Raw genomic sequence first — 15585 nt, 5'->3', positions numbered from 1 at the left:
GAAATGCCTGTGCTTTAACCACGTGCATGCTGCAAGGAGACTTTTATAATTGCACCACTTTCAGATATTATAAAAAAAGGCTCCAGAACTTTAGGAGTGTGGTACATTGGCATACATTATGTGCCTTCTGCACCCTACTGTCTACATGAGTGGACATCTTTCTTACTAGAGTTAAGTTGTTTCGGGAAGATTGCCTATAATCGTTTATAGTCCAACCCACAAAGGGAAAAGGAATGAGCTTATTGGACGATAATGACTAGCGTTGCGTGCATCCCAAAGTAATGAATGGAATGAAATTTAATTTCGGATTCATTCATTACGTTATGATTTCTTGGAGATTCTTAAGGATCCACCTTCATCCAACTCAAACACGATTAGTAGGAATCGGCATCTTATTTCACTTTTCTACTTTACTATATTTATTTAACCACTTCCATACTGGGCCATTTCTAGCACTCCGCTCCCACATCTAAAAATCATCCTTATTTTTTTTTTTTTCACTAGAAAATTACTCAGTACCCCCAAACATTATATAAATATATATATTTTTAGCAGAGACCCTAGGGAGTAAAATGGTGGTCATTGCAACTTCTATTGTCACACGGTATTTGCGCAAACATTTTTCAAACGCAATTCTTTTGAAAAAAAAAAAAAGTTTTATGAATTAAAAAAAATACAAAATATTAAAGTTAGCCCATTTTTTGTATAATGTGAAAGATGTTACCCAGAGTAAATAGATACCGAACATGTCATACTTTAAAATTGCGCACACTCGTGGAATGACGACAAACTTTGGTACTTCAAAATCTCCATAGGCAACGCTTTAACATTTTTTACAGGTTACCAGTTTAGAGTTAGACAGGAGGTCTTGGGCTAGAATTGTTGCTCTTGCTCCAACGTCCGCAGTGATACCTCACATGTATGGATTGAACGCCGTTTACAAATGAGGCCACAATGTTTTTTTATATTGTTTATTTTATTTTTATCACTGTTTGATCACTTTTATTCCTATTACAAATAGAAATATGGCATGACAGGTCCTCTTTATGGGGAGATCTGGGGTCAATAAGACCTCAGATCTCTCCTACAGGCTAAAGGCCTGAAATAAAAAAATAATAAACCAATCTCGGCTATAGAGCCGAGATTTTGGCAGTATTGACAACTGCCAGGCCGGGTGTGACGTCATCCTGTCGCACCTGGGCCTCCAAAAGTCATAGAGACTGCTGGGGACCATCTGGTCCTTGGCAGACTCTATGGTGTACTTCCGCCGCCAGGCAGATTCCTTTTCCGGCTTGCCAATAGCACAGGCTAGCTGGTAGAAGCACCGGAGGGCGGCGGGAGGGGGGGGATGTCCCATCCTGCTGCCTGTAAGAACGATCAAGCAGCTTAACAGCCGCTATGATTGTTCTTATGATGCAAGAAATTGCTGGCAGAAAAAAATTATATCTGAATGATGCCTGCAGCTGCAGGAATCATTCAGATATCCCCACTTAAACCCTGAATGTCATATGATGTCCAGCGGTAAGGAAGTGGTTAAATAGGTTTCCATTTCATATGAAGCACATTTTGTTTTTTTATAATAAAAAATGTTAATGCAAAATAAAAACAAAATGGATTTAAATCAATTATAGATCATTCCTTATGTTACGTTTTTATTTAAATGCTTCAAACATGAACAAAAGGTCCAAAGTATTGCATCATTGCCATCTAAATGAAAGGAATGAGCAAGAATGAATTAGTAGTTTTGTATTAATTTATTTCAGATTTGTTAAAATTCTTTATTATTTTGATTCAGAGATTCGGATGCAAAATGAATCACACATGTCTATTGATGACTCTGCAGGGCCTCCCAGCATTTCTTGCCCAGAAGTGCACACTGAGCACGCCACGTGATGACACTCTTTGGGGCCACAATGTCCCATCATCCCTGTCTCCAAGAACCAGCCCTATGGGCCAAAGTAATTCTTTTATGTTGGTGCAAGGACAGGGCTTGCATTGCTTAAGGGCTGCATGTGTGATTCTTCACATGCCACATATGGACATACAGCTGTAGTTCCAGCTGTGCACTCAAGGATGGTTCTTTGGGACTTTGCAGTGAAATGGAGCCACCCTAAAACAGGAAACAAGGGAAGGAAGATTTTAGGAAGTGGATAAAAATTGACAAGCATCACATGGAAGGCACACATTAAACATGGTTAGTGCTGAAGTCATTATCATTCTTTTTAAGTAACAGGATTGGAGTTTATATTACTACAAATACGATCTGTTGTTCAACTCTGCCCATTTCACACATCACTCATTCTATTTAGGGGCTACAAATATTTAAAAAAAAAATATCCAGAGGGCACCACAATAGGCTGCTGTAAGTATGATGAGCAGAGTTTGAAAATGTAACTAAGCCTTAATTTCTTGTTATCTTAGAAATAAGCTAAGTCTCATATTTTATGACCTATAGACTTTTTGGTCTCTGTGTTTAACCTCCCTGGCGGTATGATTCTTTCCAATTTTAGGTGCTGAAAGCGGTACCATTATTTTGCATGTAATTCTTAAGAATGAGCAGCCCAAACCAACTATTTACATATGATTTTTTTTTTTTACTGTGCGTTCTTCTTTATAACATCTCGGGTATGATAAAGTTTGAAACACAAAATCATAAATTATAATAAAAAAACTATAAATAAGTTTATGTATGTATGTATGTATATATATATATATATATATATATATATATATATATATATATATATATATATATATATATATATATAATTATAGTGTGTGTGTATATAATATATGTATATAAAAAAAAATATACATATACATTAAAAGTACAGTAAAACTGCAGGGAAGGGCACTGGGGGGCAAACAAATGTGAATTTATTTTATTTTGTAAGGTATCAGTATGTTTGGTGTGTTTTACTATTTGAATTTGCCGTCGGTTCCCCAACCCCCCCCCCCCACCTGCAAGCGTCGCGTCGCAGGAGACGGAAGCCGGGGCACACAGAGCATTGGAAGGAAGATCCGGCCGCCGCGCACCGCCGGGATGCATCGCTGGATCCCGGGGACAAGGTGAGTACCCTCTCTTTCAGGATCCAGCGATCTTCCTAGCGGTACCCCGAGTGTGGCTCTGGGTTACCGCTTTTGGCACTGCAATTTAACCCCGAGCCACACTCGGGAATACCGCTAGGAAGATTAATGAACATCCAGTCCACATCATGACACACATGATAGGCTGCCTAAATGTGTATGGGCACTTTCTTTATTAGTTCTTTGTGGTCTGAACTAATGTTTTAGCATTAATCAGACACTTGTGCAATATTCTGAATATGTCATTAGGACATCTATGTAGTTGGCGTGATAATGCTCAATTCTCCCTAAAATGCAACCTCTTACAATAGTAATATAGAAATTGTCTTTGCCGTCTTTGTTTTAAAGATACAAGTTCCAGGGCTGTAATCTTCAACCTTCCTTTACTATTAGGCTAAATGCCACCTTAAAAAAATACATGTATTGAGGTGCATCTCAAAAAATTAGAATATCAAAAAGTTAACTTATTTCAGTAATTCAATTAAGGTATATTATATAGATTCATTACACACGGATTGATATATTTGAAGCATTTTTCTTTTAATTTTTATGATTATTGCTTACAGCTAGTGAAAACCAAAATTCAGCATCTCAGAGAATTTAGAATATTGTGACAAAGTTCAATAATGTAGACTGATGGTGTCACACTCTAATCAGCTAATTAACTCAAGGTTTCCTGAACCTTTAAATGGTCTGGTTCAGCATGTTACACAATCATAGGGAAGACTGCTGACTTGACATTTGTGCAGAAGACAGTCATTGACACCCTCTACAAGGAGGGTAAGTCAAAAAAGGTCATTGCTAAAGAAGCTGGCTGTATCCAAGCACATTAATGGAAAATTGAGTGGAAGGAAAAAGTGTGGTTAAAAAAAAGGTGCACAAGCAAAAGGGATAACCACAGCCTTGAGAGGCTTGTGACGCAAAAGTCATTCAAGAATTTGGGGGAGATTCGCAGAGTGGAGTGCTTTAAGAGCCACCACATACAGACGTATCTAGAACATAGTCTACAACTGTGGCATTCTATGTGTCACTCTTGAACCAGAAACAACATCAGAAGCATCTTACCTGGGTTAGGGAGAAAAATGACTGAACTGTTGCTCAGTGGTTCAAAGTCCTCTTTTCGGATGAAAGTAAATTTTGCATTTCATTTGGAAACCAAGGTCCGAGACTCTGGAGAAAGAGTGGAGATGCACAGAATCCAATTTGCGTGAGGTCCATTGTGAAGTTTTCACAGTCAGTGATGATTTGAGGAGCCATGTCATCTGCTGGTGTTGATTCACTGTGTTTTTATCAAGTCCAAAGTCAGCGCAGTCCTATACCAGGAAATTCTAGAGCACTTCATGCTTCCCCCTGCTGACCAACTTTATGAAGATGCTGGTTTCATTTTCCAGCAGGACTTAGCACCTGCCCACACTGCCAAAAGTACCAATACCTGGTTTATTGATCATGGTATAACTTGCTTGATTGGCCAGCAAACTCGCCTGACCTAAATACCCTAGAGAATCTGTGGGGTATTGTCAAGAGGAAGATAAGAACCCAACAATGTAGACGAGCTGAAGGCTGCTATCAAAGCAACCTTGGCTTCCATAACACTTTAGCAGTGCCACAGGCTGATCGCCTCCATGCCATGCTGTATTGATGCAGTAATTCATCCAAAAGTAGCCCAGACCAAGTATTGAGTGCATACTATACTATACATGGACATACTTTTCAGTAAGCCAATATTTCTGTATTTAAAATCCTTTTTTTACTGGTCTTATGTAATATTCAAATTTTCTGAGATACTCAACTTTGGGTTTTCACTAGCTGTAAGCCATAACCATCAAAATTAAAAAAAGTGAAATGCTTGAAACATATCACACTGTGTGTAATACATCTATATAATATAGGAGTTTCACTTTTTGAATTGAATTACTGCAATAAATTAACTTTTTAATGATATTTACCTTTTTTGAATTGCACCTGTATATCAGATTCACTGACTGTCTGGTTGTTCCAGGGGAGTAAACCAGTTAAACACTGAAGTATGGATAAGGCTGACGCACAACCTTCCCAACAACGTAGCAATGACATCTCTAATTTCACCATCATGACAGGGTTTCTTTAACCACTTCACGACCAGCTAGAGGCATCATCCCGGTACCGTTGTTTAGAGCCGACTGTTGGCTTTCCGTCGGTAATGACCGATGCGGCTCGGGAGCCGCTCGATCGTTACCCAGGGGGCGGGAGGGGACGTCCCCCCCCCCCTCCCGCCGCCTTCGTGGCTTTGCTCGAGCACCCAGCCGGCACGTCCGCCGGCTGGATGGAGTCCCGATGAATGTCGGAAATGGCATTGATCGGGTCTCCGATGACGTAACCCGGAGGCGGCGTCCATGACGTCACTTCCGGGTTACTGTGCTGCAAAAGGCGGCAGATTTGAAAAACGGCTGTATGCAAAAATGCCGTTTTCGGCGTTTTGCATAAAGGGAAGTGTAGTGGAGGGGTCTAGGGTCTTTTAGACCCTCGATCCCTCCATAAAGTGTACCTGTCACTACATATTGGTGTCACAAGGGATGTTTACATTGCTTGTGACAGCAATAAAAGTGATCAGATTTTTTTTTTTTTTTAAAAACCTGTAATAAAGTTAAGAAAAAATAAAAAATAGGAAAAAAAAAAATTTAGCCGCCCCCGTCACCGTTAGCTCGCGGACAAAAAAAAAACGTATACGCAAGCCGAATCGCTGTTCAAACCACACATGTGAGGTATCGCCGCAATCGTCAGAGCGTGGGCAATCATTTAAAAAATAAGAGCTACACTCTAACTCTAAACTGGTAACCGTTAAATAAATTTAAAGCGTCGCAGATTGAGATCTCTATTGACCGTAGTTTGTCGCCATCCCACGGGGGGGGGCAATTTTAAACCGTAACATGTTGGGTATCTATTTACTCGGCGTGACATCTTTCACAATATACAAAAAAAATGGGCTAACTTTACTGTTTAGTATTTTTTAAATGCAGTGAAATGTGATTTTTTCAAATTTTTTCCAAAAAAATGGCGTTTTAAAGACCGATGCGCAAATACCGCGTGACAAAAATTTTTGAAATGACCGAAATTTTATTCTCCAGAGTCTTTGCTAAAAAAATATATATAATGTTTGGGGGTTCTAAGTAGTTTTCTAGGAAAAAATACTGGTTTTAACTTGTGTCCAAAATAGGGCTGGGGGTAAAGTGGTTAACCACTTTAGCCCCGGAAGATTTGGCTGCTCAAAGATCAGGCCCTATTTTGCGATTCGGCACTGCGTGACTTTAACGGACAATTGCGCGGTCGTGCGACACTGTACTTAAACGAAATTGATGTCCTTTTTTTCCCACAAGCAGAGATTTCTTTTGGTGGTATTTGATCACCTGTGCGATTTTTTTTTTTTTTCTTTCTTTCTTTCTTTTTTTTTTTTCATTTTTTGCGCTATACACAAAAAAAAGTGACAATTTTGAAAAAAATAACAATATTTTTCACATTTCTTTATATGAAATTCTCAAAAAAATAAGTAAAATTCTAATTTTTTAAACATTTTAGGCCAATTTGTTTTCTGCTACATATTTTTGGTAAAAAAAATCGCAATAAGCATATTTTGATTGGTTTGTGCAAAAGTTATTGTGTTTACTAACTATGGAAAAGATTATGTCATTTTCATTTTTTTTTTTTTTTAACTAGTAATAGTGGCGATCTGCGATATATATATATATATATATATATATATATATATATATATATATATATATATATATATATATATATATATATATATATTTTTTTTTTTTTTTGCGGGACAGACATTGCAGCGGACAGATCTGACCCCTGACTGACATTTTTGACACTTTTGGGGGTACCAGTGACATTACTACAGTAATCAGTGCTATAAATATGCACTGTTACTGTAAAAATTACACTTGCAGGGAAGGGGTTAACTTTACTGGTAATCAAGGGGTTAAGCGTGTGTGTCCCTAGGGGCGTGATTCTAACTGCGGAGGGGTGTAGCATGTGATGCAATCAGTCATGTGATCCTACATAGCAGGATCGCATAGCCTCTGTGATTACTTTAGTGAGAATGACAGACGGCTGTCCTTCTCTCACTGCAGCGGGAGATCACGAGTGCCTGGTGGTCACATGCACTGACTCCCCAGTCGACGAGCGGGGGTGGGAGTGCGCCTCCGGAGGCACGCAATCTCCCCCTAGCTCCTCCCAGGCTAGCACCATACATGTACGGCACTTTGCCTGTGAGCTCCAGACTGCCGCCGTACAAATGTGGCGGGCAGTCAGCAAGTGGTTAAAAGACCCTGTATGCTCAGTAATTGATTAACAGAATCCAAATGAACCATCCATTAAATAATTTGGCTTTTCTATCATTCAGTAATTTTATTGAATAATAATTTTCAAGAGTTACAACAGTAAAAAGGTGGTTACAAAAAGTGGTAACATTTTGCCAGTAGTATTCACGATAAGAGCACTGCATTAGAACAGAATATAACAGTAATGTGGTTCCATTAAATGTTGCATATTAGGAAGGTAGCAACTATCAGAAACAAAAAGATTGGAGAAGCGGGGCCAGGGGAAGGAAAGGGTTAGGTGGGCACCCCAAGGTCAAGGACAGGATCAAACTCCTAATAATAGGAGGTATCCCATATATTTAAGGATCTAGTAAATGGCAGTGGAAATTACAGCGACCCATGGTTCCTAAATGTTTGTTAACTTAGGTGTAGCGTCTAATAATTTAGCCATATACCTTGGCCTTTCTGTAACTCTTGCAGACAGCTCTGGGGAAGTATTGTGTTTCTTCTTTTTAGCTTTTTTTTTTTTGGCATTCATTTTAGTGCCCATTGCATGTGTTTTTAAGACTTCAAATCAGTTATATAAGCAACATATTTTATGGCTACTAATAATAGACACAGAATTGTGTTGATGCCCAGGAATCCAGCTTCTAGGCAAGTTATTTTCATTAACTGGAAGAATTATGTCCACTTGTCGGCATGCGTAAATTCCTAGCAACAATATTTTTAAGTAACAGCAGGTGTGATAGTGGATCTCTTCCAAGCATGTAACCCCTGTCTGGTATTGCTGTAAAGCCAAATAAGCACTGTGATCCAGACTGATGAACCAGTTATAAACAGCTTGCATCCATGCAAAATAATATAACCTAATTAAATTAAAACATCATATTCTTGGATTAAAGCGAAATATGCCAAAAAGCATGGGGTGTTGCACATGTCCTCACTGCAGGCGCCATGCAGCAAATCCGCTTTTGAATGGCTGTACAGGGGCATCTTAGAACAGAAAATGGGGCTTATAGTGACAGCTGTGGGGAAGAAATGCATGGAAACGTGCAAAAAAAAAAGAATAATTAGCCTATATCTGTCCCTCGGTGTACAATAAAATATCTTCAGCATCCTCTTAGTCTAGTGTGTGTTGAGCTTATGTAGTAGCTGTTCAATTCCTTGTTGTTTTGCAAATTAGAGATTCTGCCTACTCATCTGTGTAGCTTTCCAGTAATTCCTAAATTTCTAATTTTACTATTATGTAGCATCCACTGATGTAAGTATACCAAGCTGTATCATCAGTGATTCTGCATTATACCATTAGTAGTGATGGGCCAAACTCCCCCCTGTTCGGTTTGCACTAGAACATCTCGAACAGGGAAACAATTCTAGCGAACATGCAAACTTAGTCTATGGGACAGGAGCATGAAAAAATCAAAAGTCCTCATTTTAAAGGCTTATATGCAAGTTATTGCCATAAAAGTGTATGGGGACCCGGGTAATGCCCTGGGAGACATGTATCAATGCAAAAAAAAAAAATGTTGTTTTTACAAGAGCAGTGATTTTAATAATTATTAAAGTGAAACAATAAAAATGAAAAATTTTATATATCATGCCTAAGGGCCCCCTTAATGTGCCTTCAAAGTGGCGCATTTGTACAATGTATGGATCTTGCTGCAGCAATAATGACATTTCTAATGGAAAAAATGTCATTTAAACTTGCTGACGGCTGTAATATATTGTCGGCTCCTGGCAATACAGATAAAAAAACATGAAAAAAATAGCTCTTTTGAGGCTAACCTCCATATGCCACGCTTCAGCTTTGACAGTTGTTTTATAGCAGGCATGTCCAACCTGCGGCCCGAGGGCCGCATGCGGCCCGGAACCCCAGGCAATGCGGCCCACTGCCCCCTGACCATTTTTTTTTCTGCTGGGGAGGAAGGAAGTCAGGTCGGGGGCATGGACACAGCAGCTGCCAACTAACGGTAGGCTGCCTCAGAGGGGAGGGGGGGGGGAGCATGTGCAGTGTTTCTGACTCCTACCACCATGACCACTTTAAATCACTCAAGTGGTCATGGTGGTTAGTGTTCCTTAATTATCACTCACAAGAAGTAAACCTCTGTATACTGATTCCATTTCATTTGATCATCCTCTAGTTGTGTTAAATTAGTGCAGGGGCGTGGCGGCGTGGGAAGGGTGCAGCGGCATTTTATTACTTGTATATCTTAACTATAGTATATATTTTATATGCGGCCCGAGAAAATTTCTATACACTCAATGTGGCCCAGAGAAGCCAAAAGGTTGGACACCCATGTTTTATAGGCAAGGAGCGGGGCCATCCGGTTACGTCACCTGGTGGCACCGCCCCCTTCTGACGTCACATGACATCATCAGTTTGTTGGGCCCTACATTGCACCCCAAAATTCTTTTGGTAGTCTTCAGATTACATAATGTCATGCACACAGTCAAGACATCCAGTGCCTAAAGCAGCAAAACAACCCCAAAATATCATAGAAACCTCCCACTTTTTTGAATGTAAGGACTAAAGTCTTTTGTTTACAGGTGTTATTTATTTTTCTAAAAACAGTAGAAGGATGGGCTTTGCCAAAAAGCTGTATTTTTGTTTTGTCTGTCCACAGCACATTCTCCTAAAAAAATTTTGGCTTCCTCAGGTAAGTTTTGGCAAACTCCAGTCTAGCTTTTTTATGTTTCTGTTTCGACAGTAGGGTCCTCCTAAGTCTCTTACCATAACATCCTTTTTCATTCAGATTGCAACGTTTAGTGCGAGCTAACACAATTGTACTCTGTCCCTGAAGGTCAGCTCGAATTTGTCTAGAAGTTTATTGAGGTTCTTTATTCACCATTCAAACAATCCTTCGTTGATAATTTTTTCTCTTTTGTCCATGTCCAGGGAGATTAGCTACAGTGCCATGGGCTGTAAATGTCTTGACAATTCTGCACACAGTGGACAAAGGAATATTAAGATTTCTGGAGATGGGCTTGTAACCTTGATACTGTCCATACCTTTTCACATTTTTTTGCTCTCAAACCCTTAGATAATTCTTTGCTTTTTTTTCTCTTCTCCATGCTCCGTGCGGCACACAGAGACACACGACAGAAAGATTGAGTCAGTTTTTTACCATGTTAACTGCTGGTGTGATTTCTAATATCAGCATCTGCTAATTGATACAGGAGAGTTTAATTACAAATTACAGGAGCATCACAAACTTAGAATGCAACTATTTCATACAATTTTGAGAAGGTGTCAATCATTTTGTCCAGTCCATTTTTGGAGTTTTGCGTGGAATGTGTAAGATTTGTCTTTTTGTTTCTCTACTTTTTTGTGTCATACCAATACAAATAAAAGACATAAACATGAGAGTGCCTTAACATTTGTAATTGCAACAATTTTCTGGGCAAAGTGGTGCATTATCTGACAGAAAAGCGGGGGGTGCCATCATTTTTGGCCATGACTGTAAAAGTATAAAAAGATAAAAAAAAGTGATGCAGATGAAAAGAATTTTTTAGATTTTTTTTCAGATGTTCTTTTGCAGTCTATTAAGTGTTAGTGAAAATAATTTTAATGTGATCCTCTCGTTATACAGCTTGTAATGGTCGACCTGAATCGCATAGCTGGTGAAGAGTGCAAAGCTTCTTTGGATGAGCAGTTTGGAAGTCACAGGACAATGTTTATCCAGTGTGATGTCACAGACCAGGAACAGCTAAGAGGTACTAATTGAGGAAGGAATGTGATTGGCTATGTATTGTAACTGCCTTTTTCATGGCAGTGCAGTGTTCTCTGTTTAGCTATAAAAAAAAAATCACTTGACAAACAATGCAACAATATTTAAATTGAAAATGTAATTTGAAGAAAAGTTACAAATATAGAAATAGTAATAGTAAAGGGTATACCTTAGCCTTTTTAGTAAAAATGCTCAGAGTTCAAATTCTTAACATTCGAATACTTTCTAAAGCACTCTGATAACCAAATTATTTAAATACTGTATATCCACACATCCGAGGTATAAAAACAAAGGCTGCGGGCACTCTAGTAGGAATCATGCCCATGCTCTTAAGAGGTTTGAAGCTTCTTAGCAACTGCACTAAAATGAGGAGAGCCTCAGTATAGCTAATTTCAGAATACATCTGTTTCATATAATGACATGGTGTCACTAAGGCAGTCTTGCTTGCTGCATTCATGCCTGGGGACATTTTCCCATTTTTAACTAAACGCTAATCTCTTTTTCACTGTAGCTTCAAAGTTTACATAAGAAAGAAATGTTACACCACAATGAAACAAAGACATCTGTTTTCCCCTTAAAATGTTCCTGCCTTAGGCACTGATTAATGACCTTGCCAATGTCTAACCAAACCTTAACATTTTAATATTTCAACATTTTAGCTAATTTAATTTCTTCTCTAAAGCACAAAGATAAGGTTTGTTTAGGCTGACTGATCAAAGGAACACTTGTAAGAAGGGGGTCATGTGACCCGCAGGTGTCCTGCTATGTTGAGATATGGTGTCATACCCTTTATTATCAGCCACATGCCCTTTCGCTTATCATTTAAGTGGTGAAAGGAAGGTTAAGGTTAAAAATTAGTCATTCCTCAGATATCTTCTATTTTTCCCAAAACCTCCTGGTTTTTGGAAAAACCCTATCATATATATATATATATATATATATATATATATATATATATATATATATATATATATATATATATATATATATATATATATATATAAAGGTAAGTGTTCACCTTGGAACCTTCAGCCCAGTATGAATCTCTAAGATTCTTTATAGCAAAATGAATGTGGAATTATGGAAAATTTTTACATTTCAGTTCCAGATTCTTCATTCTTAAATACTTCATTCATACAAGAGAACATTTTTTAACTGCAAAATCTCCTGAACAGATTAAGTAATTAGGGTTCATGGTATGGAACATTGGAGTCCCCTAGGGCAAAATTCTGTCAAATGAAGAGCAAATACTTTGCTAAAATTGGTGAGTACATCCTGTCGATTTCACCTAGAACTGTAGTTCACAACTTTATTTTTTTTAAAGGATAAGTGCATCTTTAAACAATATACAGTATCTCACGAACGTGAGTACACCCCTCAAATTTTTGTAAATATTCTATTATATCTTTTTATGTGACAACACTGAAGAAATGACACTTTGCTACAATGTAAAGTAGTGAGCGCACAGCTTATATAACAGTGTAAATTTGCTGTCCCCTCAAAATAACTCAACACACAGCCTTTAATGTCTAAATGGCTGGAAACACAAGTAAGTACACCCCTAAGTTAAAACGTCCAACTTGGGCCCAAAGTGTCAATATTTTGTGTTGCCATCATTATTTTCCAGCACTGCCTTAACCCTCTTGGGCATGGCGTTCACAAGAGCTTCACAGGTTGCCACTGGAGTCCTCTTCCACTCGTCCATGATGACATCACAGAGCTGGTGGATGTTGGAGACCTTGTGCTCGTCTACCTTCTATTTGAGGATGCCTCACAGATGCTCAATAGGGTTTAGGTCTGAAGAAATTCTTGGCCAATCTATCACCTTTACCCTTAGCTTCTTTAGCAAAGTCGTCTTGGAGGTGTATTTGGGGTTATCATGTTGGAATACTGCCCTGCGGCCCAGTCTCTGAAGGGAGGGGATCATTCTGTGCTTCAGTATGTCAAAGTACATGTTGGCATTCATGGTTCCCTCGATGAACTGTAGCTCCCCAGTGACGGCAGCACTCATGCAGCCCCAGACCATGACACTCCCCCTACCATGTTTGACTTTAGGCAAGACACACTTGTCTTGGTGACCTGCTGTGATTGGTCACAATGCTCACATGGTACCGGCAGCAAGCCGGTACACTGATCAGTCATCAGCTGTGTCCAGTGGACAGAGCAGGTGACAGATCCTGCCGCAGTGCAGCCTGGGTGGACGCCATCTGACATCCACCCGGATTGATGAAAGGCCCTCCCAGCCGTCATTTTGTTATAGGCTAGGCAGGAACTGGTTAAATACACAACACAACACAATACAATTTCTTCTTATACAGTTTGTCATCACATGTTCAGTTATCCATTTTGATTTGTGGATCTGCAATATAGACATACCTGAGATATACTTACAGTATATAAAGAGATTTTAGAGTGTAGAATTTTTCAATTGCTTTTTAGTCATTTTTATATTTTATGTACATTTTGATATTCACTGTTTTCTTTTCTTATTTTAGATGCCTTTCAGAGAACAGTGGAACATTTTGGAAGGCTAGACATATTGGTAAATAATGCAGGCGTTAATAATGAGAAAGATTGGGAGAAAACTATTGAAGTTAATCTGGTAAGTTGCATACCCACGTATATTTGTTGGATCAATATCTAAATTGATTTTCATTTAAAGAGTGGCACTTTATTTTTAAAATATACAAACTTGCATTATTTTAAAGTGATCATATACTAGTTTATTAAACTCAGTGCTACTTTAAGGCTGGGTTCACCCTTATGCAAATTCGCATGACAGGAGACTGACTGGCTCTCAAAGGAGCTGGTTCACACATCTCCTGGGCGGCTGTAGAGCGGATTGCACAAGGGTCCTGTGCACCTTTTGGCTCCATTTCAGGTCCGAATGCAGGCAATAATTTGGGCCTGATTTGTCCCTGAAACGGAGATCAGGGATGCACCAGACCCCTGTTGTAAGCCGCGTCTGAATTCAGTGTGAACCCTGCCTAAATCTTTGCAATAAAGCGAATTTGGTTAGAATTACCTGCTTTAAACATAAATAAATGATTCCCCAGGAAACACTTCTTTAGAAGGTATGGGTACAATAGACTTTTGGGAGTAAATGAGATACTTATATATGACTGTTATTTACCAGGGGTATTTGATTAAAGTCATATGGCAGCACAGTGGTGTAGTGGTTAGCACTTTCACCTAGCAGCAAGAGGGTCACTGGTTCGAATCCCAACCACGACACTACCTGCCTGGAGTTTGCATGTTCTCCCTATGCCTGCGTGGGTTTCCTCCGGGTACTCCGGTTTCCTCCTACACTCCAAAAACATGATGGTAGGTTAATTGGATCCTGTATAAAATTGGCCCTACTATGTATGAATGAATGTGAGTTGGGGACCTAAGATTGTACGCTCCTTGAGGGCATGGACTGATGTGAATGTGTAATGAATATGTAAAGTGCTGCGTAAATTGACAGCGCTATATAAGTACTTGAAATAATAATAAATAATAATATGGATAAACATTAATTGTGATATTACATGACACTGGTAAATTGGTCAAAGTCCAGGTACAGAAGTTTGGATTTATGACAGTCCTAGTTCTTAGAAGAGTTGCTAACCAATCACCAGCATTTTCTGTCATAAATATCTGATGCAGCAAAGTGCTTTGTGTGGTCAATCACTCCTAAAATAATGATTTGTAATTTTATGCAGGTGAGTACTGTCATCCACATATCGTAACATATAATTAGGCGTCCTTGAAGCTCTCTGTCCCTTAAAACAAGGGTCTACAAACTGCGGCCTGGGGGCCAGATGCGGCCCTTTGCTTGCTTTTATCTGGCCACAGAAATGGGGCATATACCCCCCCCCCAAAAAAAAAACTGACATCAATGAAGGGGGCAAATTTCCTCTCAATGACAGCAACAATGAGGCAAAATTCCTCCCACTGAAACTAGCAATGGGAGCACAATTCCTCCCAATAACACCAGCAATGGGGCCCAATTACATCAACGATGGAACAGCTCCTTTCAATGACCCCAATGATGGTGCCCAATGACATCAATGATGGGGCACAATTCATCCCACTTACACCAATAGTGTTGCTGCCTCCACCCCCTCATTTTTGTTACATACACAAGACTTTACACTTCGACAATACTTTTGGTAGGTTCATAGTTTGACTGCGCCACTTCAGCTATAGCCTTTTTTTTTCCATATTACTTCAAAATGAAGAGCATCATATTTATCCTATCATGACCAATGTCATTCAGCATCCAAGCACAAGCCTAACCAACACATTTCTAACAGGTCATCCTACTTTATATACAAGCATCATCGAAAAGGATACAGATCAGCCTAAACAGCAGCTGAGGCTTATTGATGAAGATACTTCCACTATCTTCACATAACATCTAAGTTTTCCTCTAGTGTTGATGCTAAGGATCAAAAATTGTCCAAACACATGCCACATAAAAT

General features: G+C 39.1%; 1 protein-coding gene across 1 annotated transcript in view; it reads left to right on the top strand.

Moving 5' to 3' along the window:
• The window catches only part of HPGD (15-hydroxyprostaglandin dehydrogenase), a 149005-nt gene that overhangs the window by 43184 nt on the left and 90236 nt on the right, over positions 1-15585 (top strand). Inside the window, exons 2-3 of the mRNA XM_082243422.1 lie at positions 10982-11105; positions 13615-13721. Of these exons, the coding sequence (XP_082099548.1) occupies positions 10982-11105; positions 13615-13721 (231 nt within the window). The remainder of the gene's footprint in view (positions 1-10981; positions 11106-13614; positions 13722-15585) is intronic.

This window comes from Pelophylax lessonae (assembly GCF_965119305.1).
Source record: "Pelophylax lessonae genome assembly, chromosome: 1".
Classification (NCBI taxonomy): Eukaryota; Metazoa; Chordata; class Amphibia; order Anura; family Ranidae; genus Pelophylax; species Pelophylax lessonae.
This window is presented reverse-complemented; position numbering and strand designations above follow the sequence as displayed.